Source organism: Botryllus schlosseri, chromosome 8 (genome assembly GCF_051294905.1).
Source record: "Botryllus schlosseri isolate E-star chromosome 8, Bs_hap1, whole genome shotgun sequence".
Lineage (NCBI taxonomy): Eukaryota > Metazoa > Chordata > Ascidiacea > Stolidobranchia > Styelidae > Botryllus > Botryllus schlosseri.
Window position 1 is genome coordinate 19,690,471 of NC_137243.1, and position 26,367 is coordinate 19,716,837.

At 41.5% G+C, this 26,367-nt stretch overlaps 1 protein-coding gene across 4 annotated transcripts in view; it reads right to left on the reverse strand.

The window, feature by feature from the left end:
• The window catches only part of LOC145445405 (E3 ubiquitin-protein ligase HECTD1-like), a 48,915-nt gene that overhangs the window by 13,633 nt on the left and 8,915 nt on the right, over window positions 1–26,367 (reverse strand). The window contains exons 9-34 of one of the 4 annotated variants that reach the window (XM_080323595.1): window positions 26,147–26,364; window positions 25,150–25,226; window positions 24,454–24,676; window positions 23,472–23,601; window positions 22,096–22,279; window positions 20,747–21,242; window positions 19,759–19,943; window positions 18,844–19,002; window positions 18,622–18,766; window positions 16,231–16,364; window positions 15,957–16,072; window positions 14,992–15,241; window positions 14,665–14,804; window positions 13,684–13,853; window positions 13,331–13,484; window positions 12,454–12,661; window positions 12,155–12,263; window positions 10,200–10,423; window positions 9,512–9,613; window positions 7,290–7,468; window positions 6,081–6,272; window positions 4,713–4,814; window positions 3,763–4,023; window positions 2,989–3,100; window positions 766–954; window positions 603–692 (exon numbers count right to left, since the gene is read on the reverse strand). In XM_080323595.1, coding sequence (XP_080179721.1) covers window positions 603–692; window positions 766–954; window positions 2,989–3,100; window positions 3,763–4,023; window positions 4,713–4,814; window positions 6,081–6,272; window positions 7,290–7,468; window positions 9,512–9,613; window positions 10,200–10,423; window positions 12,155–12,263; window positions 12,454–12,661; window positions 13,331–13,484; window positions 13,684–13,853; window positions 14,665–14,804; window positions 14,992–15,241; window positions 15,957–16,072; window positions 16,231–16,364; window positions 18,622–18,766; window positions 18,844–19,002; window positions 19,759–19,943; window positions 20,747–21,242; window positions 22,096–22,279; window positions 23,472–23,601; window positions 24,454–24,676; window positions 25,150–25,226; window positions 26,147–26,364 — 4,549 coding nt within the window. Of the gene's footprint in view, window positions 1–602; window positions 693–765; window positions 955–2,988; window positions 3,101–3,762; window positions 4,024–4,712; window positions 4,815–6,074; window positions 6,273–7,289; window positions 7,469–9,511; window positions 9,614–10,199; window positions 10,424–12,154; window positions 12,264–12,453; window positions 12,662–13,330; window positions 13,485–13,683; window positions 13,854–14,664; window positions 14,805–14,991; window positions 15,242–15,956; window positions 16,073–16,230; window positions 16,365–18,621; window positions 18,767–18,843; window positions 19,003–19,758; window positions 19,944–20,746; window positions 21,243–22,095; window positions 22,280–23,471; window positions 23,602–24,453; window positions 24,677–25,149; window positions 25,227–26,146; window positions 26,365–26,367 lie in introns of all 4 variants that reach the window. The other 3 variants (XM_080323596.1, XM_080323597.1, XM_080323598.1) reach the window with 3 other exon arrangements.

The following is a 26,367-nucleotide window of genomic DNA, read 5'->3' on the forward strand; positions in this document are numbered from 1 at the left end:
ATTAGTATGAAAGTGTTGCATTAATAATGAATTCAAAAAGGAACGTTTCACTGAATATGATCGTTAATCATGATAAATGGCCACTGATGATTTCGGCATTAGTGAGGTAATAACTATTATTATTACAATAGCGATACACCGATATACTATTAATGCAAATAATATTTTCATAAGAGTATACCCCAAAAACCAAATAATATTTTCATAAGAGTATACAACTACAACACTGAAAACACTATTTAGCGACAAAGAATGGATATTGGGGTTAGCTAGACATGGTACTTCTGGAAAACTATCTCTTCATAAAGCTTGATCTTGTGAGGAAGCCCCAAGTCATTTTCTAAGCGTCTAGGTCAATATGCCCATTCATATCAGCTAATGAATCCTCAATGGAATGCTGACGGAATACGGAATCTAGTGTTCCAAGTCTGCTAGGTATGTGTGCTACATTCAGGTTAGGAGTGCGGGTTAATTTAGGGTTGGGTTGGGTTTAGTATTAGGACTAGGGGGGGGGGGGGGGGGGGGGGGGCGTGACTGCCAAATTTACTGTTAAAGGTAAGAAGGTACAGCCTATCTAAATGCAATACGTGATAATAACGTACCGGTTCGCCTGGCGATGGCAACAAGTGGCTGCCCGTGTTGGCGACGGGGGCAGCTTGCTGTGTCCCGGCGGATGGTCGTCCGGTAAAATTCTGAAAAAAATATAGGTTAGCATTTTTCGCGAGCTGCATGCTCAAATGTCAGACAAGCCTTAACGACACCTACCCTCGAATTTTCCTTGGAGACCGCGACAGATTCCAGCGACACGCTCTTGCTGGTCGGGACAGGCTGCCTCGGCAGTGCCGATTGCGGAGGGGTGTCCCCGGCGCTGCTGGTGCCGGAATTTGATGGCGCAGTTGGCACACCTTGCACACGCGAGTTCAGATTGCTCAGGTTGGCGATGACTTGTTCGCCCTGTGAGAAATATCACTTGGTAGGTCGTTTGTCCCTCAAAAGTGATATTCTGGTTTGCAGCTAATTTAGACATTAGGTAGGTTGAGCCCAGAGGTGGTCAAGGTACTCAATGCTGCTACTCAAGTAGAAGTAGATGAAACACCGTAAATGTCTGCTCTGTTACAAGCAAATATAGTGATTTCCGAGACCTGTCAAGACTTCCGCTAAAATTGAAACTTCACAAACATCTGTTGACCAGCTGGTTTTCCCGAGAATTTTTGCTTCACTTTTAAAAATTGAATAGTATATTCATATTGAAATGAACCCGAATATTTTCGGCTGACACTCGTCAGGGGTAATAGTCAGCAACTAGTAGAGAATTCGAAAGAACAGCGTATATCAACAATCGTAACACAAAATATGATGTCACCAGCACGAAAAAATTGTGAAACACAACCTTAATGGGATACGAAACCGATAAGTAATATATCGCTGGATTCAAAATTTGAACGCCTAACCAACAACGCCACGAAGCTAGACAAGATCAAGGCAACTGAGCTTGTATATAATCAAGAAGATGAGACAAACTTTTTGTAAAAATAGCGTAGCGTACACAACGTATACCTAAGTGCGTCTGACCTCAGACTGTGTGTTAATTAGGGATGGTGTGAACCTCTGAAAGGTTCAGGTTCGTGTGAACGCGAACCTTTTTGAAAGGTTCTGTGTGAACACAAACGTGAACCTCATGACGTCACATGACGTCATATTGCTAATTCCAACCCTACATTCCAGTGAGGTGATAGCCTATATTAATGTGCACGATACCTAGCGACGACTCGGGCCACTATGCTGAAGTATATATTGACGTTTCAAACGTCGGCAAATGTATTAACTGGGGTAATCAATTGATATAATAATCCAATAAAATCAACATCTTCTGTCGCTTTGCCTACAATTTGGACAAGGACTTGCAAGGGAATATAAGCGCACGCAGTAACGGTCTATGCCAGACCGGACAATGTATTTGGCGTCTGAGTATAGCGACGTTGATGTTGAGCAGAGTGTAAAACGGCGGGTTTCTAGACTTTCCCTCGATATTAACGCATTAACAAGTTACACAGCAGTTGCCAACTCCTCAATCACACAGATTTTGTTTTTATGATACAATAAACATATCAAGTCAAGATTGACCCCGTACACGTACTTGTTTTCTTACATCAGACAACGATATCAATTTCATCGAATGATTTAAAAAGCATCATTCGCTGACTACATGTAGTGTATTTCACTCTTGATGCTGTGTCATTGCAGGTAAAGCTCACAGAAGAGAGTCACTAAATATTCCCTAACGGAAAGCTGGATATTTCGAGCAAACTTTTGTAACAGAGCAAGTAAAATTTTTGAGATTGTCTGTCAAGGTGCAAGCTGGTTTATTGTTGATTTTTTTTGTGCATGCATAGAGTGGCCCGCAGTTGAAATGCAATAAATTTCAATCAAAGACGTTATAATGAAGTGAAAATTGTAATATATGAAAAAGGTTCACGGTGCAGAACTTTCAAAGGTTCGTTTGTGAACATGAACCTCTAAATATCTGAGGTTCACACACAGAATGCGAACGTGAACCTCACGTTCACACCATCCCTAGTGTTTATGGCAAAACGCTCAAACATGTTTTTACAGTATCGATCACATTAGTTGGACAAAAGCGGTCACTCATTGCTTGTTTGAAAGAAGACATCTCTGTCGCAGTGAACAACAGGTACGCATTCGCACTAAGTATACGTTGTGGGCTCACAAGGAAGTAACCAAAACTTGTCTGTTTTTACAGCAAGGTTATACCGATATATTATTCAATTGATTACTGACAAGACCTGCCGATTGATCAAGGTCAGCACTGCTGTATGCCAGAAAAGCTCTATACCCCACTGAAAACGACTTCATGATCCATAGGTTGAAAACCTCTGTGCTGGTACAGGCCACTCCAAGCTTCTCGCGCGTTGCTCCAGCGTGTTAAATGCTGTGCTCTTTGCACACATGTCAAATCAGAACACTAACCTGTTGCACCAGCATTTGTAGAACGTCGAGCTCGGCGAACCAATCGGATGAGCTGGAATCGGACGGCACAGAGGAAGTGCCTCCTTCTTTCGAAGAGTCTTGACTTGCAGGCCTGAGTAAAAGGGCAACTATATCGTTCTAGTTGGCCAATTAGAGCGAAATGTTTGGTTGCTTTAATCCCAATTTAATTTCGGACATGTTCCTATGTACTAATTTTAATTTCAATCAATTTCTAATGTTCCTGATTCTAATCCTAATGTAATTTGTAAAAAACTGCGTACTGATCAGTGTTGAAAAATGGGTAACTTCAGTCAGAGACAACATTGGAGAAAACGTGGGGGGAATTGGGGGGCTCAGCTGGGGCTAATCAATCTCCATTTTCAGGCACGCGAGTCAAAAATTTTCGAACACTGAATTTATTAGACTCTTGTGACGAAGAATCATTTTTTCAAGAGGTAACGTTCATTCACACCACAGCATCCAAAGCATGTGACAAATTGCCATAAATGATTAAAACAATGGAATTCCTTGGTAGTGATCAATCTGGGACGTGATATGTGAAAAGATGAGTGTGAATTGTGATAAAATACGGCCTTTGGTGAATACGGCTCTCTGTATATAAGTAATTAAGTATTAATGTATACAGTTTAGGGGTGGTTAAGTTACGATAAGCGCTGGGGCCCCCCAAGATATCAAATTCAACATGCCGATTTCACTAGACACATCTGATGTACTGTGATACAAACGCCAGAAATGAAACGACATGTCACTAACCTCGCGTCATCCTTTGCCTTGGTCCCATCTTTGTCAGTTCTCACTGGCGGACACTCGGGCACGTTATCGGGCAGGTCCACACACCGCCACAGACGTTCCGACGGCAGGTCGGACAGCATGTGGTTGAGTTCGTAGGACGCGGACCGCCGAGGCACCAGCACCTCTCGGTCTAGGGGGTTGTTATTCGCCGACACGGCCTGCAAGAAGCGCCGGGCACGCCGCTTCCTGGCGCTGCCGTCTGACGGTTTCCTGTGGCCCAGCCTGTCACAACACATCAGCAGATTCACCAGACTGATCACTAAAATGCTTAGCATGCAGCCAAAAGTTATGCTCTGTGTCAATGTTTCAGATGAGTGATATGACCAACGGCAGGTTACAAGGATTCCATGGAGGCCAAAATGATCGAATTTACTGTTAGAGACGCTAGTCATCACTCTGGCAACTGTCCAAGGTGACAGGGTCTTCAGTATTGTTAGATCCATTTATGGGAACTATATGAGTTTGCTTCTCGGTGTAAATGCGGTACTGGACTGGAAGTAATAGTTTCTTACTAGGCCAGGGTAAAATTGTAAATAAATGCTTAAGATCAATTTCAGAGAATGCTGGCAGTAATGGGTTGTAGTAAAGGGCAGTAATGACTATTCCATAGCGCTTTGTGACCATAATAAGATCATTAGCTGACAGAGATGTCGTTTCATGAATATTAGTCGCCTTGAGCAACATGTTTTTCAATGGTGAACACTTGATGTGGATATAGTATATATTTGTTATTCAAATTTTACTCTTCACGACTAAACCCGTGTGAGGTGTGAGTACAATTGATATTCGACTTTGATTCGATTACTCAAATCATTGTGTCCGGCCCACTAATAAGAAATAAAACAAAGTCAACATTCGCATCTATGTTACGACAATATTAAAGCCCAGTGGCCTCATGACAGCACTATTACCTGCACGTTCTACCACTCATCGTTTCAAAATCGTCTTCATTCAAATCGTCCGCTTCGTCAGCCACAGACTTCCTCTCGTCGCTGGTTTCACTTTTCCTCGAGCTGCACAAGAATTCAGATCGAACATGACCTTTTAATTCATGTTCATCTGCAAAAACTTCGGGGAAAGGAAAGCTAGCTTCGAAGGGAGCGCATACACGTCCCGAAAGCAGTGGTTCTCAACCACCGGTGCGGGTCCAAGAATTTGGTCGCTCGTCGATTAAGTAATGAAATAAAAGGTTGAGAACCACTGGCCTAGAGAGTACTTCCAGCTGAGAGCATATCTACGTTCCCTCATTCCAACCAGGTACTGGCATTCCAGTCCAATATTTTCAGAATTCAGAAATCTACTGACATATAGTCAAAATACAATCACAAATCTGCGATCGGGCGCCATAAGTTTTAAAAAAAGAATGAAAAAATTAAAATAGTCATGCAGAAAACAAATCGACAAATCTCGTCTCGAGATTTGAAAGATACAAATTGCTGAACTCGTAGGCCGAGGTGAACATGGATATGGATTTAAGCTTTTCTGAAGCTTAATTTAGACATAGATATGGAATTTCTAATGTACCGGTAATTCCCAATTTATGACTTTTGGATGGAATTTCAATAATTACCAGATATGAACCGGGATTTGGATATGAAGCAAAACGAGTTCCAGATTTGACACGTGTATTTGATCGAAAATGCAAAACAGAATTCATTTGAAAGCAGCCATTACGCTCGTCTGTGCATTAGGTTCAACATAAATTCTCCGAAGTCAAAATTTACTCTCGAGCAAAGGTACTTTGAAAGAGTAGAAGTGCCTTGTAACTGATCACAAGGTGAGAGAAAAGGAGGGAGAAGTAAAACAAAGGGGGGGGGGTATTTTGAAAACTGACAATCTTCTAAATTCTAGTAGATTAATCGGGTTAAATCTATGTGCAAATGCCAATGCAAAAAGGATCATATAATCTTGCTCTCTATACCCATAAACATTTGATGCCAGGTATGGTACCGGTATATAATTATATATATTAAGATAGCTTAGCCCATATGCTATTCAGTACTGATATGTGAATAACGACTTGGTGCCCGGAAATAGGAATTATGATGATTTAGGTCGTTAAGACAGTGTGCAACAAAGGCGTGAAGATACAATATGAACAATATGGAAATGCATTCAGTATATAGGATAAGCAGATCACTCTCTATGAGAGAACAGTAAGGGATTTTAAAAGGGGCCAGGGGGGGGGTTCTCCGATTCTATCCTGTCTACACCACTGCTGCGTAAAACCAGGGTGGGCCCTGTCCACTGCTAACATCCGACACGCGCTTCACACTTGCCTATAATCATGATCAACGTCTTCCTCGCTGTGATCGTCGCTGCCCAAGACAGACGACGTCGTGCTAAGACTGCGACGGGGAGTGTCATGGTCATCGGCCTTGCCAGTAGATGCTCGGTCTTTGCGAGCCTGGAAGTTTCCTGTCTCCATCGTTCTCATGAATTCCGCAAAGAAGCCTCTGGGTGCGGTCGCTCTGATGTACAACGTATATAGACACGGTTTAAACATGGACTGGGGGTTTGCAGAGCTATGGGGCTGGGAAATGTCGTGGTGTTCAAATTTGGACGGGAATTTGTTCGACAAAAGCCCATATTCACTGCATCCTACATGCACCGTCACCATGTCACACTAGTGGCAGTAGGCCTAACTATCTACACTACAAGGGAAATAACGCAATATGCAGGACACCTTATTTCGCAGATTACCTTAACCGACAGTCTCTGACATTATGCTAAGATATGCCAGGGATGAACAAGCGATTATAAGACAAAATCAAAATAGACAGCAAGAATAAGCAGGCAAGTTCACAACCCATCGCATGTAATTAAAATTTCTAATTGATAAGTGGACGTTAAATAAGGTGTAAAATTTACCAAGATATCTATTTTGAGGTATTGTTTGATTAACTTTGAATATTAAAATATCAATACAACTACCAGTAGTTCTAATCAAGTTTCGAGCAAAAAATCGAATTCAATATTACATGAGGATTATTATATTATGATGATGGGATCTGCAGAATTGACACAAGGAATTAACGAATGAGAGCGATCCTTTGAAAATAATGCATGAAAACAAGTAAAAATATAAAATTTGGAGAAATTAGGAAACCACACTCAAAATAATCCGAAACTTGCCATGAAACAGAAAAAATACCATGCTCATGATATATCCTTATGTATTATACCCTGAAGTTTGTTAAATAATGAATAATATTGCAATTGTTACAATGCATATTTCACGGTCCGTAATTCTGATTGTTACATCAACCTTGTCAGTTGTCACATTGGTATTATTTTTGAAGCTATTTGAATCTCTCTAGTGTGTGAATAACAATTGATATGAGACACTTGAAAAGTATTTGGGTTTACATGTGAGTAATCTTGCAATAGATTTTGTGACGAAAGCAAAAATACAATGTGTCAACATTATCACCAATGCTAGCAATAATAGAGTCTTGAACACATCAGCAATGTAAGAACACACTCACCTTCCAGGCAATTTCGAACTCGACGGCGGTGGGTTACGTGGTTTTAAAGCAGCCGAGACCCTGGGGGTCTTTTTCGCTCTGTTGGCGGCGTGGTTGGCCATCATCACGGACAGCACAGACCTTCTGCTGAGTTCGTCCTGCCTGTTCTTGGCGGCGCTTCCCGTCATCAGCGATCGGAACTGAACAAACGTACGAGACACTGATTCGTACGGAACAACTCACTGGTTGAGAGTCGACAGCTGGACACTGCATCTTTTGTGGTAGCAGTCCAGCACAGTGCATTTTATCGCCCCCCCCATATTTTGGGACCAAAAAAGAGGACATATAAACGAAAAATTTATAAAGTTAACTCTGTTCGCCGTTGAATTGACTAAAAAAAAGTGGATCTTCCCTGAAAATCCCGGAATCTGAGGACAGTATGTGGCGCGTTGACTTTTTTTAATCAACTTTAGCGGCAGGTCCGGAATACCACGTTTTTCAGGTGTAACACGGTTACAGGGTAATTAATTATATCTGACTGAACGTTCTCACATTTTTGGCCCCTGCTCGTCAAAATTGCCCACTGGAGGACGATATCGACCACGTTGGGAACCCCTGATCTGGATGCTCAAAGGAAAATGTGCATAATCTACATTTGAATTAGTTTCACGATTACAATATAACCTTAAAATTAGAGGATTCAATCAGTAAATTTATATGGTTCATCAATTAATCAGCATACAATAATAAAAAAAATATGCGAAGATGTCAAATTGATTGAGATGGATACTAGGCTACCATACAGGCCTACTATATGATACTATACTCTACTATCACTATCTAATCTGATTCTAAATAAAGATAGCTAGTTAACAGGTTTCAAGTAGGATCACAAGACATGGCTACTAGCAAATCGGCATCACAATTCCAATGTGACATAATATTGCGCTGTAGCAAAGATATTTCAGGAATGAGGGGACATCAGCTCTGGTCGAGCGGACGACATGTATGGTTAACATGGGGACAGAGATTTAAGGATAGTCTATGAAAGTGGCTCGTCACAAAATTCTGCGGATTTTTCCGGGAACACAACTCTGTAAACCAGCTAGAAAACAAGAGTCAATTCGGAAAACGATTACAGAAAAATGATTTTTCGATCTGCGGCAACAATGACCCTCAAGTGGCCAAGCGCCGTAGTCGGGTATTGAATATATTCTGGTACGGTATTCCAAGCTGTTGCTATATTTTGTAAATTGAAAATTAATTGGCAGTTGGTGATATAGGATGCAGTGCTCCAAATATCAGAATCAGTTTGCGAACAAGACATAGATTACAAACAAAATGCTACGTGCACTACTGTAACTACGATGGAATGTGTTGTGATTGCTTACTAAATTTCCAGTTGATTAGGCAGTGAAATCTAACAGGAATTGTGTGATCAGCATGCCAAAGTCTGTGGGAGAAATCCTAGATAGACAGTCACACGACCTGTGGAGTGTGGACCGGGAAGGACATTGAATCTTCGACCACATTTATATGGAGTTGACCAAGACCACCAATAACATGATGGCTCACACCTCTCAAGATAGATGCCCTTCATGGGTTTAATCACTAAGGTAGATATAACACTGTCATGGCAATCGGAATTGCATGATATGAAATAATTTATTACCTGTGCGAATTTCTAATTATAATGCACTAAATATGTACTTGGACTAACAGGAAATATTGACGGCTAGATGCCCGGTAAGATTATGGCAATGCAATGCATAGTCCATTATTTATTCAGATACTAGCTGATGAGTGACAAAAATGCCACACAACATAGGGACAGAGACCAGGCCGGCGGCAGATTTGAGTACTATCTGTATATGACAACACTCACATATCAAAATCAAAATAGCTCAATGCAGCATCTTCCTCACCACAATTAAATAATGCCAACTACTTGTAGGTATTAGAAAATTTTGATTACGAGTCACTGGATTGTGATTATCCACACTTCAAATTCTGTATGTGATGTCAACAATACCAAAACTCTCCTAATTATTATCAAACAAAGTGAAATTTTTTCATATGTCTTGCAATCGTCCGCTAAGCATGCATCACAGCAATCAAAGTTAAACCCGCTACCAGTACACATGAGCTGTGATTTCACAGTTCTAAGCAGCCAGAGCCTCGGGTGTGCAAATCTTGCCGTGAAACGCTACAGAATTACCGGTGCACACGCGCTACGCACAAACCTTGTTAGAGGCATTGCGGGAGTTGTCGTTGAAAGAGGGCCCTGACAGGTTCGGGCCAAAGGTAGCGACGTAGCCGCCCGATGATTTCTTGTGGAAAAACAACTAGAAAAGTTCCAAGAAATCAAATTTCAGCGAAACGACAGCTAGACTTCGTGCAGACTGTGTATTTCGTAAGATCAAAACGTTGACTCAATTCAAAACCACCATAACAACCACACATATCACACGGTATTCACCGCACTGATTTTGTTCTATGTGTACCATGCCTACACGCAACAAATACATAGATGCTCAAAGTTGACACCGTCTCAAACTAGACCAATTATAATTATTGCTCTCAACTTCATATCAAGCACACAGTTTCGATTATTCGATAAAATAAATATATTGTCGCTGTGGAATCCAAGTAGCTTTATGTCCGTTTGTCAAAGTTTGAGAACCATTTTCCGAATTTTGTGAAAAAGAAGTTTTATAGTATTTTCATTCATTCGGCAATATCATGACCAATGACCATGGATGTGTTTGTACTATTCTTTGACACTTAACCCTGGCCAAGATATTAAAGACTGAAAACAAATGAAAACTTTATATAAACTAATTTTCTATCAAAATGTATAAAATGGACATAACCTGCTCTGACTACACGACCGGCGACGACACGCCATAATCCAAAACAGCGCAAACTTACGTTGTGTCGATTGGAGGCGAGCTTGTTGCTGCGGTTCAGAACCTGGAAGCGTCTCGAAACTGGCGGGGTGGTTACTTCCGGCGATTGCGCCCCGTCGCTCTTTGTTGAAGAGGAAGAGGAAGACATCGCTTCGGAGGGGGTGGCGAGGGTCAGGTCGTATTTCGATTCGGCCCCCATTCGGTAGGAATTAGAGCCACCCTTGTCCCAAGCCACATCGACCCAGCCTGCCGCAGAAAGATTTGAAAACATTAAAATCAATTCACAGTGATGTTACAAGATTGCAGCGAAGATATCATGTGCACCAGGCCTATTTAGATGCGATTATCCAGGCCTGTTCTACGCGATAAATCAGGCCAGCGGCGATAGTACGCTCGTACAGCAATCAATGACCTAGTTTCGCATAATTATGAAAAACAATCTCAGCGTGCCGTTTGGCACAGTCGAGATTCTCGCTCATTGGCAACACGCTTGCTTCTTGCTAATTATCAGGACGCAACACTGCTAATACGAATTACTGATTTGCAGCTGAATATTGGGGTTTCTAGTTTCAAACGGAAGGGGTTTCCACCCATAAAACCACCAGAAAAAGCCCAGCCCCGGATCGGACATAAGGCAGGCCATATGACATGAATCCTTATTACTCCACCTCTGCCGGTGGGTAACATTTGGCCTGTAGACCACAAGTTCGAGACCCATTTGCTGCCATTTGAAACGCCAATGCTTGAATATCATCTCACCCAGGCGCGTAGCCAGCCGAAAAATAAGGGGGGGGTTTGAAATAAAAGGGGGGGGTTTCGATTTTTTCCGAATTTAGTAACGTAGCATTGACTCATTAGGGTTAAGTACATGCGATGCGTAAATAACGATTATACAACATCCCCGTGTTGGCGATTATAGGCGTACGATAAGCTTTTCGACGAGTCCGGAAGTGCTGTTAATTAGCGACTCCATGATCTGTCGTGAACAATGAAATACGCACGCGTCGAACATTTGAATACTCGCGCTTATCAACGTGCTGAACAATAAAATTCACGCGCTTGTCAAAGCGTCCAACAATTAAATACGCCCGCTCGTCAAAGCGTCCAACAATTAAATACGCCCGCTCATCAATGCGTCTTGCGTAGCCTCGGTGACGATTTAGGCAAGTAAAAATGTACGAGTTTTTATGGAATATGTGCTATAATGACGCCGATTTCAGGTGGTTCAAACCTTTACTTCTTATAACTCAAAGCCTACTGGACTATAGCTGAAGACTAGTGGAAATCAATTACGCATGTACGCACGCGTCGAACATGATTGCGGACATTCGATGTCATTCAGTTACGAGATGTAACTCTTTAATCACAATCGCTAATCAGCATATACTTAATAGCATTTTATCCAAGCCATCGAGAAATAGGAGCCGAAGCATGGTAGGCCCAAGACGCGGTAGTTAGGCTAGCGATATCTTTAGTACGAGGCCTATTCCAGATGCGATTGTGTAGGCCTACGAAGATATCGTGCACACCAAGCCAATGCAGATGTGATTGTGAAGGCCAGTGACGATATCGTGCGCCGCGGGCCTATTGCAGATGTGATTATTCAAGCCAGCGGAATTAGGCTTGTTGGAGACGCGGTAAATCAGGCTAGTAATGATTGCCGAACGCGCGACAATGAATGACCTGATTTCGCCAATCATCTCAGCGGGAGATCGTGTCGCGTTACACTGTGCAGTGCAATGCGCACAGACGAATCTCGCTAATTAGCAACACGTCTTTCGTTAATTGGCCGCGCCTTTCGTTAATTCGCCGCGCACAATACTGATAATATGACTTATTGAATTGCAAACGAGTATTAGCGTCAGAGCGGTCATTTAAAAAGAACAAGGTTTCACGTTAAAGGAGGGGGTTTCGCGTTTCTAAAGGAGGGGGTTTCGACCCCCGAAACCCCCCCCCTGGCTACGCGCCTGATCTCACCGTTACTTATGCCCCCAGTTACGGTGCCTTCTGCGTTGCCGTCCTGGTCCCTCCATTTCCAGTCGGGGCCACGAATCACCCGAGCCCCGGTGACCATTTGCTTTTGCGCCTGTCAATACGGAAATAGTCAAGGAAAGGTAAATTTATTTTCAGTTCATAAGGCACTCAAGAAGACAAGTTTCCGACATCACTTCTGCTTCAGTGCCAAGAATGACAACAAATACGAGTTAAAAAGGTTTGGGAACCACCCAGCAAATTAGAACAATTAAAAAACTCCAGTAAAACACCACAATCCGTACCATGTTTTTCAAATGTTTCCTCAACTTCCGATAACTCGCACCAGGCCTGTCGTCGGTGACTCCAGTTACTGTCCCGTATATTTCAAACCCAGACACGGACAGGTAATGCGTGTGCTTGCTGGCCGTCCTGCCGCTTTGCTGAATCCTGAAATGCCTCCAGCCCTGCTTCTCGCCGCCGTGAGATTTGATCTTCCAAGTCGCTGTTGACCTGCGTCGGAATATCACGATTCGGATATTTTGGGGCGCATTTGTACTGTTGGTGAGAGTGCGCGTTTGGATCAGCGTGAAGATATCTTGAAACTGCTACTTTTTCCATTCACCAACAAAATTCACTAAGCAATGTTACGACCTCCGGTATAGGTGAAATGAAGCACATTGTGGAATATAAATTAAACTGCAACACACAATATGTTCATATTGCCAAAATTATTCCACTCGAAGATTTTCGCTGTGGCGACAAAATTAATTCTATGCCTCAAATTAGGTTAACTGGTTTGGTTTGCTACAGATGGGGGAAAAAGTGATGAGCGGGCATTGATTTAACAAGTGAATTAATCAAGTCAAAAACATTTCCGAACGCCATTTTGAAACCAGAACCACAAAATCGACTGTTCAAATGTTGCCGAAGGGGGCCCGTGGATCAATCATTATCGAATTTTGTGATCTTTTGGGATAACAGTGTAAAAAGCACAGTTTTTTCTTGGAATAGCCCAAGCAGACTGGTTCTGATCGCATATTTGGGAAGCCAATAATGCCTCGGTTTTGTAAAAACGACGAGTGATTGGCTTCTATTCCATAAAACAATACCTTCTATTGAAATTCGTTGTTATTGTTATTATTATTATTAAATTCCCGGAATGAGTTGCGCGACACTCACCCTGGTTCGTTGAGAGACGTGTCATTGCTATGGTTGTGCAGTGTGACCCACGTCTGGCCGTCTTTGGACGCTTGGAAGAGCCAATTTCTCAACGCAGACTTTTCGTATCCGCGGGAGTGTCTGAGAGTGTAAGCCGATGGGATGATCCACATTCCTAAAGTATCAACAAGAAATCAAGGGATTATACTACTACTATAAATACTATACTATTATACACACACACCGCAGCATATATCAGGTTGAATACCATCGGCCTGCGCCTTACAGTCAAGAAAACATTACTGCATCTACTTTTATATAGTATCGTAAGCAACAACCACACTATTTCTTATCTCCAGTAGAGAAATACCAACCGAAATCGATGGCGATCCAGCCTTTTTTGCTGTCGCTAGTGTGACAGTTCAGCGGTGTCGCATCTCGGCTGAGAACATCTTCCAAACGCCCATAGGGAAAGCTCCTGCCTTCCGAGGTGGTGACGTACACCAAATTGTGCACGGCCGGGTTAATCCATTCGTACGCAGTCCTGGAAATAATGGCAATGTCAGAGTGATTCAAATCAGAAATTAAGAGTATATTTTGTGGCTTTTTCAAACCTGGGCTACGCAACAAACTTTAAAGTACATCAATTAAACGCAACAGTATTATACTTTATACGATGAAATTATTTTATGATAATATGCAACACCATATAATTTCACAAGTCAGCCATATCGATTTTTTTTCGTTCAGAACAATTTTTGCCATTATTTTCATGACACAAAGACTTAATCTTTATATATTTCTATCTGTGCGGCAAAAAGACTTTTGTTGTTACTGACAAGGGTCACTTTTTCTATTGCTTATTCTTGTAATAATAAAAATTGCATCAAAAACATCGATATCTTGACACTCATCTTTGATTATTTCAATGCAACGACCCTCTCAAGTAATTTTTATCATCTTAATAACAGGGGACGTATGCAAAAAAAGTTTGGGAAGCCTCGGTCGAAGTGTGCTGCCTCCTGTTATTGATACAGACGTCTAGTTCATGAGTTTGAGAAAAGTTTCGTTTTGGTTGATAGTGTACCCCAAAAAACATTGCCCTTAATAGCTCATTGGAGTTTAATTTAATACATTTCATTTACCTTGTTGAGACTAGCTACCAAGTCCTGATAAATCTAAAGCCCATGATTCGCTCTAGGTGGAAAGCAAGCACGTTACATCCACGGAAGGATATCAAACTTATATGCTGAACGAATGAAATACATTCATATTTTAAGGGGAAGGATCAAAGTAAATCTTAGATCATGCATCCATTTCATAAGGCTAAAGGCAATCGTGCATTATAACTTTACCTTCCGTTGGTGCCAATCCAGTATACGATTCCGTTTTCATCAAAATCCGTTTCGTGACGAAACACAATCTGATCCTCTTGCTTCGCTCGCTTCAAATAATTGTATAGCGAGCTGTCGTAGTCGTACCACTGCTTGGAAACCTGTAAAGAAATTAAATCAAATTATGTTGGTATGAATTTCCTTTTTCGTTGATAAAATACCTCTATAAAAGATTCGGGATCAGACCACTCAGTTTCTCTAGCGACAAGATGAAAATTCAAGAAGTCATCAAATACCAAGCTAGTAACATTCTTCAGTGGCCTAACAACGAGCCCCACGCGTACCCACCATTTTTAAAAGAAACTTCTCCAAATCTTCCACCGTCGCCAGCGGTTCCATTTTGAAATTCTTCCCCGTGTAATTGATCAGTCCCGACTTGTCGGCGGCCTTATTGTCCTCCGAATCAGTGGCGTTATTTTCCGCAGCAACATCGCTGCCGTCGGCAGACGCTTTCTCCAACTTGAATCTCAGCTTGCGATTGACACATTGCAAGCCGCTGGTGAAGCTCCCGGGCGTTTCATAGATGTAAAGCGGCAACCTGCAAGCGGAAGAAAACGGAATACGGATTTTATCGGCTTAATTTCTTTTTCTACCGGGCAGCCTTGAACAAATTGAGCGCCTTATCTTCATCACGGGGTGTGCTATTTTCAAGACCGCGCCATGTTCACGCAGCTTTCATGTTGAAAAGTGAATCGTGGAAAATATTGTACCAAGTTTTCGCCCAGTTTCTTAGGGAAAACTAAATACATTTTACGCTTTTTACTTGGAAAAGCATAAAGTAGTTTTATCATGCGTTTCCGTCACTTTTCTGCGTGAAATTATCATAAAAACCACGCAATATGGTGTCTGCAGTAGCAACTGACTGCTTTACCCCCTCTCCTGGTAACATCTGGTACAAAAGACAAATTGACAGCATTCCAATTACGAGCATACCTTCTAACTCGCCAATTCATGTTCCTATACAATAATCAAAGCTGGACTATTCGTCAAACAAGAGTTCCGAGATCAATTATGCCATCTCCTAAAGTCAGATGGATCCTAAAACGATTGAAATTACATCGATAGACTAAAAAATTGGCTGTCAACACAATTCCCATAGTTAAGAAGGCATGCGCCGTGATTTCGTTAATTCATCGTTAAAATGTCACTAAGCCAACAACAACACAGTCCATTGCATAAAGTGTGTTGGTTACGACTGTGGCAACAACTTGACCGCGACATAAGAGCAGTAAACCTAGCTATTTGGCACTTACCGTTCCGTGGATTCCAACACAGATACCAGCTTTTTCACGAGGATTTTGCCTGAAGAATTCGGCCCGCAGAGCAGTTGGTCGCGAAATAACTCGATCCGCATTGAAGAATTCTCGTCCTGAATAAACAAAATTGGGACTGGCTATTCATCGCTTCCACCGACAATTCAGGTAAACATCCCATTCAAATCTATGGACAATATACAACAAAACAAAAACAGTTCGCATCGGACAAACTGTACCACATCAAGTAGCAAATCCGCAAATGCCAGCGTACCTTTGCGGTGAGACAAGACAGCAAAGCTTGGATAAGCCCGCTGCTGTACGTTTCGTAAGGCGATATTGTTGCATCATCAGTGAGTAGACAGGCCAATTTGTCCAAGCTTTGTGAAAGCTTCATCTTCCAGTCGGCTGAAACGTAATTTTCGTTTCAATAACTAATACATGAATCAGCATGAGAGTACGCGTGTATTTCAATGTATAATTATATACCAAGCCAAGTGACAAAACAAGGAGTTTGTGTACCATCTAAACATAAAACATTTGAGCTTGAGCACTCTCTTCACCCAGACTATTCGAAATTTCATGCCAGTGACGTCATATTTTGTGGTACGATGGTTGATATACAATGTTCTTTCCAATTCTCAACTAGTTGCTGATGATTACCCCTGACGAGCGTCAGCCGAAAATATTCGGGTTCATTTCCATATGAATATACTATTCAATTGTAAATTGAAGTTCTATACCTCCAAGAAGCTCTTCAATTATATACTTATCATGCTGCCTTGGGGCAAAAATTATTGGTATACTTTGACACAGGGGATGAACTCTTCAAATGATGATTTTGTCATTTCAATTATAACAAAAAGAGCCATGGAGACATGTTAGATTTCATAACGACAATTAAACACCGCCATCATACAATATCAACAGTGCATAATCACTGCACAGACCCAAGCTGTGTCATTTCAAGCTCCAAATAAAAGTGGAAAAACTCTTGGACAGTATCATATCTGTTATGAGCCATTTACGCTACAAAAGACATTGTCACTGGTATCATTTAGAGCAGAGGTCTCAAACACGCGGCCCGCGGGCCGCATGCGGCCCGTGAGACCGTTTTGTGCGGCCCCCGACGGCATTTTGGATTTCGAAGTATTCGACAATATTTATCTACCAATTTTGTTGAATTAGAGAACCTAAAATTCGCTCCAAAATTACTCCAGAAACCTGAAACTACTCATCAATCGTCACTATTACATGACTTTCAAAAGTTACGAACCAGTAGAAGGTTAGGCCTACCTATTACATGACATCACTTGTTTATGATGATTAAACATGGCCCGTTGATGATTTCTACTGAAAATTGTGATTTGGACTTGGACGCGACCTTTTGTAGAATTACTCGGACTCGATGGGTGATAGAATAAAAATGACTCTAGCTATGTCGCGTCAAATGATACAATCATAGAAGGACTTTTGTGACGCGGAATGCCATGACTTGGTACAACCACGGACACAACAAACTATCAAACTGGTATGGAAAATGGTGAAATATCAAAAGGTCGTAGCTTACGTTTCGTAGCGTATTATTTAGCTATCTATGGAGGTCGGTATGGCAACAATTGGCATTATGTTGACCTTTTGTGTCATCTTGGGTATCCTTATCCTTGTTATTATCGTCAATTAAATGTGACGAGTATAAAGTAGTCGTAACCAACGATTCACAGCTGTAACACAAATGGATTCTTCGGCGATTGGACATTTCCATTGCTATGGCACAGTAATCATTAGATTCAAGTTGTTATTGATCTGTTCAAATATTCCAAGGTAAATCTAACACTAATTTAATATGCCTTTGGTAATGACATGACCAATAGCCTAACTATCAGGAGTAGGCTATTCCCGGAACCCGGATTTGGCTGTACTGCTCCAATGCTCGGATATCAGATCAATCTTTGTAAAATTCTAAAATTCTACCTATAATTGCGGCACGTCAAATGTCCGCTAGCTTTTACGATGTCGCGATATTTGTTCCCTCGCATGGGGTCTACAACTAATTATTTTGACAAACTATGCCATGTCCAGCAATATTTTTATTCAAATATATAAAAATGTGATCTTTTTCGTGCCAGGTGTGAATTCACAATAGTAATTCACATGCTTACGAGACGTGTGGAATGTCAGTCTGCAAGGTCCCCTCAAATAAGGCCTACTTGGAAATAGATTGAATTTCCCTATTATTGGTGCTGCGGTTCGCGGCGCCATCAGAAAGTAGGTAATTGGCCCGCGAGCACATTCGAGTTTGAGACCTCTGATTTAGAGTCTTTATGAGGTACACAACTTGACAATATATGCATCGCTGACACCTGACAGTGTTCGAATCCTGAAGCTAGGCCTACAGAGTTTGTAATAAGATATGTATAGCTGAAATCATTCAATCCCAACATTACAAAAATTGGTTACAACACGGCAAATAACTATAATTTGAGAGCAGATAGTTTCTGTATAACTTCGAAATCAGCTGCTAGACGGTGTTATTTTATCAATTACCCGACATAACAGGACCTGAATGTCCAATCAATTACTTGCTCCAACACTCTGTGTTGAGCATCTAATATTTGCATGGCAATATAAGGAAATCGCGCCCCACAATCAACCAATTACTCACCACAACCAGGAGTATTTGCTTCTGTGATTTGTTTAGCAAGCTCTTTCAGGTGCGTTACTACACCTCGAGGCGTCTCCGTGACAGTTTTGAAGTGTTGATTGTACAACTCCTTTGCTATATTACGAATTTTAACCTTTGGGTCCACCTTGAAAACAAGCGAATTTGAAAAATTTTTTTGGAACCATTTCAAATACAGTGGTCAAAAAGAAGCAGCAAACAAACCTCTTTGGGTTTCAAAGTCCCTTTGCCGTCAACCGGGGGTCTTGTCACAACTCCAGGCACAAAATTTTCCACATTGCCCGGGGGTGGTTCAAATTTGTGTATGGTTCCACGATTGGACTCAAACTCGAAGCCGTTCGAACTGCTCTTAAGCGTTGTCGCCTGGAAATCAATACCTCTTTAGATAAGCGACGAAAATCGGTGTTAGGCTGTGAATTACAAATCAATAAAAAGAGCCCGTACAATCAGTGCAATACAGCAGTCAGCTTTACACAATACTGCGCATTGAGATGTGTGGAGGAACCCCATAAAGCGGTCAATCGTAGTTTGCTAAGAGACGTAGCTTAGCTTCACATAGAGATTGAAATAAGGTGCTCACTAGGGCTGTTAAAGATGAACGTTTTTTCCAAATCTTGCTCGCTAGGCAATGAAATCGTCAGGTTGCCAGAAAAAAGGACACCAAATTTGAACCCCTTCATAATCGGTATTACAGTTTTAAAATTCTGAATTCATTATAAAACATTATTTTTCAACTTTTCAAATTTTACTGGCTGCCCCACAAAATTGATAGATACCCTGTCTACAAAAACGATGCAAAACAAATTCGACTCAATTGATTGCAGTTATACATCTTGGATTTGAAAAATTAGCATCGATGGTAGGTTATCCCAGGATTATCAACGAAAAGCTCAAATAACTTTGCTTCTACCGGTTGGTATTGAGGCAAATTTGTTTTGCATCGTTTTTGTAGACAACTCATCAATTCCATGGGGTAAACAATACAGGAAAAACTTCTGATTCATAAAAATCAGGCACACCGATATCGTTGGGAGACGGCAAAGTGTAAAAAACCAAGCCACCAATATCTTCTACCAATTATCTTTGTTAAAAATATCCAGCGCGCAAAAGGGTTCTAACCTGATGTCCGTCATTATTGGTTATTGTCATTACGCCTTCCTTATCGCTCGTGAGCGCCCAGTTGCCGACAGTGATTTTCGGACGGCCCGGTTTCGACAATATGGGTTGCATGACGTTTCTTCCTTGGGCCGCTATCGCTTCGGCGTAGGATCTTTGCAATTTATCCAGAAACTCAATTTTGCTGTCTGGAATAAGGAAGAACTGGTGTTCGTAATTGATTCGAAGGGTAAACTTAGCATTGTTGAGCATAAAACAGGCGGCTTGAATAACAAATCCTATCGATTGGGACAAGAGTAATTTCTTTCTACTTACTTGGAAATCACTATTTCTACTTGTACCAAGTAGACATTTACAAAGTGACTTCTACTCTAGTCACAATTTTATCGTGACTCGACTTGACTCGAGTCATTTTTTCAAATCCGTAAAACGACTCGACTCTAGTGAATTTGTGTATTGACTCGACTTGTACCAAGTCCTTGTGCATGACTCGAGATTAGGACGGCCAAGACAGACATTTCATTGTAACCTCAAAGAATAGTAAAGACACCACATTATTGCTATTTCGTCTATCAGTCCTGGAAAATAGGGCCAGAAACTGTTAGGAGTGAGGAAAATTACGATATCGCGTATGCGAGCCATTCCATATTACCACGAGCAGAGTCGAAAAAAGTGGGTTGAACCAGATTAAACTCAAAATTGAACAGTGAACGACTTGGACCCAACCCTCTACTCAGTGACTTGGACTTGACTCGGTGGTGAATTGAAAATGGCTTGACTTGACTCGAGTCAAAACTAAAAAAGTGAGATTGACTTGTGACTCGGAACCTTGCGACTCGGTTACAACCCTGCCTAGAATTCTTCCTTCCACACTTACATTGAAGTCACTACTTCTACTTATAATAGGTTGAGTAGACTTACAACATTACTCGAGTATCAACAATTACTTCAACCACCATGTAATAAAGGCTTCCAACAAGCCAGCACTTACCAGTGCTTTCAGAGCCTCCCTCCGGACTCCCACTGGAATACATGGTCGACAGCGTCCCGTTGAGAATATACCTAAACCAACCATTGCTGCCGTTAGATAGCTCAAGCGCCACCGCGTCGCTCCATAGGTACATCCCGTCGCGTCCACGTACAACAGTCCACCGGTCCGACCACGTGTAGAGACACCTTTGCAGAATCTCAGAAGCCTCCGGCAAGTATTTCACTTCAGGTTTGTTCGTTTCGGATTTAGAATCAGTTTCGTCTGCTACTGCGATGGTAGAAGTTTCTTTTTTGTCCAGTTCGTTTTGGCCCCCCGCGGCTCCCTCGTTGGTTTCGTCCTCGTCATCGAGATCCGTCCTGTGTTTGCCAACACCGGCGATGTTTTCGATCTTGTTGACGACCCAATCGCGCGACAAGCAGACGACAAAGTCTTCGCGGCTTTTCTCCATCAGGCTTTTGACGATTTGCAGGCTTGAAAAGTGGCTTTCGTCGTCATCCTGAAAAAATAACGGCTTTGATAAATATCGAACAAATAGAGTTCGAATTCAACAAATTTTTGAACGTAACCAATTAGGGTTGAGAACAAAAATTTGACTTTTCGAAAACCGGGCAAGTATTATTAGCAACGATTCGAGTTCAAGTGACAAAACCAGGAGTTTTTTGTCAACGGCGAATAAGTTTTCGATACAAATTTCCAGCGGTGGGAGCCTTGATGCGTTAATTGGTTATAGCCGCAGCATAATATATTCCTATTGAAATAAACTTAAAGATTTTCGACCGACAGACACTCGATTGTTGATGTACAACGTTCTTTCCGATTCTCTACTAGTTGCTGACGATTACCCCTGACGAGTGTCAGCCGAAAATATTCGGGTTCATTTCAATAGGAATATGTTATTCAATTGCAGAATGAAGTTCTGCACCTCCAAGAGTCTAGTGGTATCATGGCATCAAAAATAACTACAAATTTATACCCTGTAGTCACCAAGAATTTCAATAAGTTCTTCCAACAGAGTAAGACTCAATTGGTTGTTTCACAGCATTCAAAATTAACAGGGAATTCAGCACGTTGTGAATTCGGCTGGTTGATTTTGGCATTACAAATGTAATCAATATTATTATCATCGAAGTGCTGCATTAACGGTGTTAATAAAGTCATAACCGAATGTTTCACTGAATATGATGTAAGGCACGTGATGAATTCGGCACTTGGTAGGGTATGTTGTATTAGGGATTAGGTAAGTATTAGGGGCCGCCAAGTGCCGAATCACTGGTAATCCTAACCATATTCTAAAATACCGCAAGTTACCCACACAAAGACAGTCTCAACTAAGAAAACATCGGCCATACCTCTTGATCCAACGCGGCCGACACGACGTCCGAAAAGCCCTCCTGCACTCCGGAGATTTTCGACACCATCTTCAAATGTTCCGGGGCGGCGTACTGCGTGATTTTCCTGACTAGCGACAGCGCGATCTTACGCACGTTAGTCGAGACGGCGCGCTGATACGTCGAGATGAAGATCGGAAGAAGCCTGCGAAAACGCATGCGTTGAGATCGGGGGAAAGATCAAGTAGCGGGCACCGTTGTTATATAAAAGGGTTTTAAAACTGCGGTCTGTGAAGAGCCAAGGTCGAGACTACAAAACTACATCATCCTTTATTTATAAGATCTGTCCATATTTTTGACTTGATTGACCGTGGCAAGGGTCGTTGACCAGATACTAGGCACCGGTTCATTGTTAAACTTGTCCACATTATGCCAAAAAGGCGACATAGGCACACGTGATGACATTTTTTAATCAGATTCTCAAGCAGAATAATTTTAGGTTACTCTCTAAGGTTGAAGAGGCCCTGATACAGAATATGTATAACATAGAAGTCAGAATTCTATTTTGCAGCCAGACTCATTTTTTTGCATCAGATATGGATTCAGGGCTGCTGCCGAGTGTGCGGGGTGTGGACATTAAATTCCCTTAAAACATTTTAAAAGAGTGTTTATCAAATGGGGGTTCGTAGCCTGGTTTCAAGGGGTCTGGGAAAAGCCTAAAACAACAACTATAAAACTACATTGTCCTTCTTTATAAGAGCTGTCCTCATTTTTGAAGGATATCCTTATTTCGTTGCTGTATGAGAAATCAAGTGTTTACAAAATTTCCATGTTTTCTGCCATATCTTGGCCATGGTTAATTGGTCAGCCTATGTTTCAATGCTAACTATAATAGTATATATCTTGGTAATTAATTTGGTAATAATAAATAGATCAAAGACAGGAATATCTTGAAACATGATAGGAAATGAAATATATTGGTAATACCGTGGTATCGTTATCACATATAGTACGGTATCTCGAAGCGTTGTACAGGAAATGATCAACCCAACAGGACATGTTATGTGATATAATATGTGTATGGTGAAATAAGTATACATATATTTGTTGTAATGGTAACTTGTAGAATCTTACTCCAGAAGGTCACTGTGACAATTCCCAAAAGAAAACGCTACAAAAACTTAATCCTGTCAAAATGTGTAAAATGGACATAAGCTACTCCGATGCCACAGCTCACAATGCTCTTATAGCTACACGGACAAAATAAACACTGATAATTGACCTAGGTAACCAGGCAGTTAAAACCAAAATCAAAATACCTTGCACAATTACTATTAAGAATGAAGACTCGTAGAGACGTAGGCCTGAATTTCAAAGCATCACGAGTCACGACATACTTGCTGGTGTATACAGGCGCCATTTCCGGGTCCCCCTTGTCCTTTTCAGAGGGTGCCTCTTTCGGCTCTGGGAACTTTTTCTTTTCCGGCTTCGGTTTACCTTTGCTCTCTTCCGGCGCTGTGTACTTTTCTGCGAAACCAATACAGAACCGGTGTACAGATCAAGCGTTTTTAGCGTGAAATTTCCTTGGATTTCTGCGTCTGTAGCGTCATGTTTTACTCAAGCTGAGCACGATGATTCTAGTGCTCGAATCCAAGAGTAGTGAGAATAGATGTTTTTCAAGTAATGTAAATATGCGCCCTTCAAACTTTTATATTGTATTTTATCAACAAAACTATAGATTCGATACAACCCCAAAACCTCGCTAGGTCGTGACTCAACATACAGGTGTTCAAAAATGACTTTTTTTCTCAAATTGTACTGGCTACTAGATAACATAGTCAGGTCACCTGGATAAAGGCTGCACACTTAATTTGGTTCAATTCCGACCAGTAGCCGCATTGCAACAAAACAACAAGGTTTTCATCTATTACATACAAATAAATAATGAGATTTTCAAAATTTATTCAGATATCCCAAATTTTCGACTGCAATAACTCTGCTTCCACTGGTTGGGCGGAACAGAAAATTTTGAAATAATTTTTCATTCAGTTTTTATATAATAAATTCAAATCTCTCTTCTCTCGCAGCAACGCGCTACTGGTTGGAATTGAACCAAATTTGGTGTGCTGAGTGTTTTTCAGCTAACCTAACAATTTTATCAAGTAGCCAGTGAAATTAGGAGTAAGTCATTTTTATCACCCCCACTGGGCATGTTCATTGTTCATGGACGTTTCTTTGAGTTGGTGATTGTCATAGGGTGCGATGAAATCATCATGGTCAAGAAATATTAATAATATTTTTGATTGCAAAAAATAGATCTATTTTTCAACTTTCCCGGCCATTATTGCGTTACTATATTTACATAAATTTTTAAAATACCTGGATTTTCCAGTATCTTGACAACCTCTCTGTGGCCTTCGTCATTACGCTCTTTGGCCTTGTCTAGAGGCGTCTTGCCTTCCTCGTCTCGAAGGGCGGCGTTCGCACCGTGTCGCAATAAGGTCTTCACTACGTTGGGACGGCCGAAGCAGGCGGCGTAATGCAAGGACGACGACCTCTGACCTTTATTGACGTCGGCGCCGTGCCCGCACAAAAACTCGACCTGCGAATTCCAAACTGGTAACGACGGGAGATTACGCGAAAAATGAACTATCCCAAAAGCTTTCAAACTAAACAGATGAAGGAGATACAAAGTAGATTGAGTTCAGTGATCTATTTGCATCGGTTATTCAATTGTAGGTTAAAAATTGCTTCCTGATAGGAACCATGATAGCTTTTGCAACAGGGCAAACTTTGAAAACAACCACAGAAAGACAACCAGCGAGTGCAACTAAAGCAAACATGCAACAAGTGCAATACTATCATCGTCAACGATAGCTCTGTGCAAACAAAAGATCAACCACATATCCTATGCGGTATTTGATGACAGCAATCGCACCAGGTTACATAACGGGAAACAAAGGCGGGAAATGGACCTTTTGCAGCGCGGTGAAACACCGGCATCTATCAACAAAGCTATCGACACAGTAGCCAGAAATCAAATAATGCAAGCATTAGACATGGAATGGCACTCACCATTTCTTGAGTCCCAAACGCAGATGCCCAATTCAACAAAGTCTGTCCTACGTCGTCCATGAAATTCACTTCAAACGCTAACATAAAAAAAAATTTAACACAATCACAAGCCACAAAGTAACGGGCACAATCTGCAAGAACTGACTCGTATTCCATTGTAAAATGACAGAACTTGAAATATAGTTGTTTATTCATGAAATTTTATTCCACAAGTCATATCAACTAGAACTGGGTCAAAGAGTATGCCACAATTGAGTCAAGACCGAGTCGCATAGGCAAGAGTGTAAGTCATTTTATGACCTGATGTGTATCCACAACATCTCACTCTATTTGTCGTGATTACATATAGGCTAAGATCTTTTTCTCTGCCCGTTGCCAATTATTATCATTCTAGCATGCGCGTCCTTCCAGCTTTACACAATCGAGACCCAAACGTGAACATGTGTAAAGAAAGAAGCCAAACAGTTCGATAATATCCCATTCATTTAAGTGCGAAGAATGTTCAGCCGATCAATCATAGTCGAAAGGAAGCGTTACAGTGGAAGGAAGTGCATGGAGTTACGATTGTGGTACAATTGGTTACTTAGTGTTGCGCGTATCACAACAGCGGGTTGCAGTTGTGTCCTTCATGAACCTAACCATGTCGGCACACCAAGTTTGGTCGTTTTCTCCAACATCGATATGTAATTAACAAATGGTTGTTGTTACCGTATGAAGCTACGGAGGATTGGGCCTTTTTTAGACACCCAGTTTACTAATTTGGGTTAGGCTACTGAGAGTGCTTGAGTGTCCTTTATTTTATATTCATGTTAATGGGCTGATGGTAATCCTGACTACAGTCCTACTGGTATCTTAACTCCAACTTTACCGTGGCCATATCGCTGCTATTACCCATACAAGACAGTAAGTTTAGGGATTCCAAAGGAAAAAAATCCCAACAGTTATTATATGACCCAAACCATGGAGACAATCATGAATCTGGGTCAAAATTGCATACCTCCTGTATCAATGGCGTCGATCAGTGTATCTGTGTCCTTGCTTCTGATGCAGTCGATAAGCTGCCGATGAGATCTTTCGCCGCCCAGCACTTCCAACCTGTTGAACGCCAAGTTCCGTCCTGCGCCCAACGCCATGACGTGCTTCGGTATTGCGTCACGGCCTTCGAACAGGATAATCAGCACCAGATCGGCCAGACGCATTGTATCGATGCAGCATCTG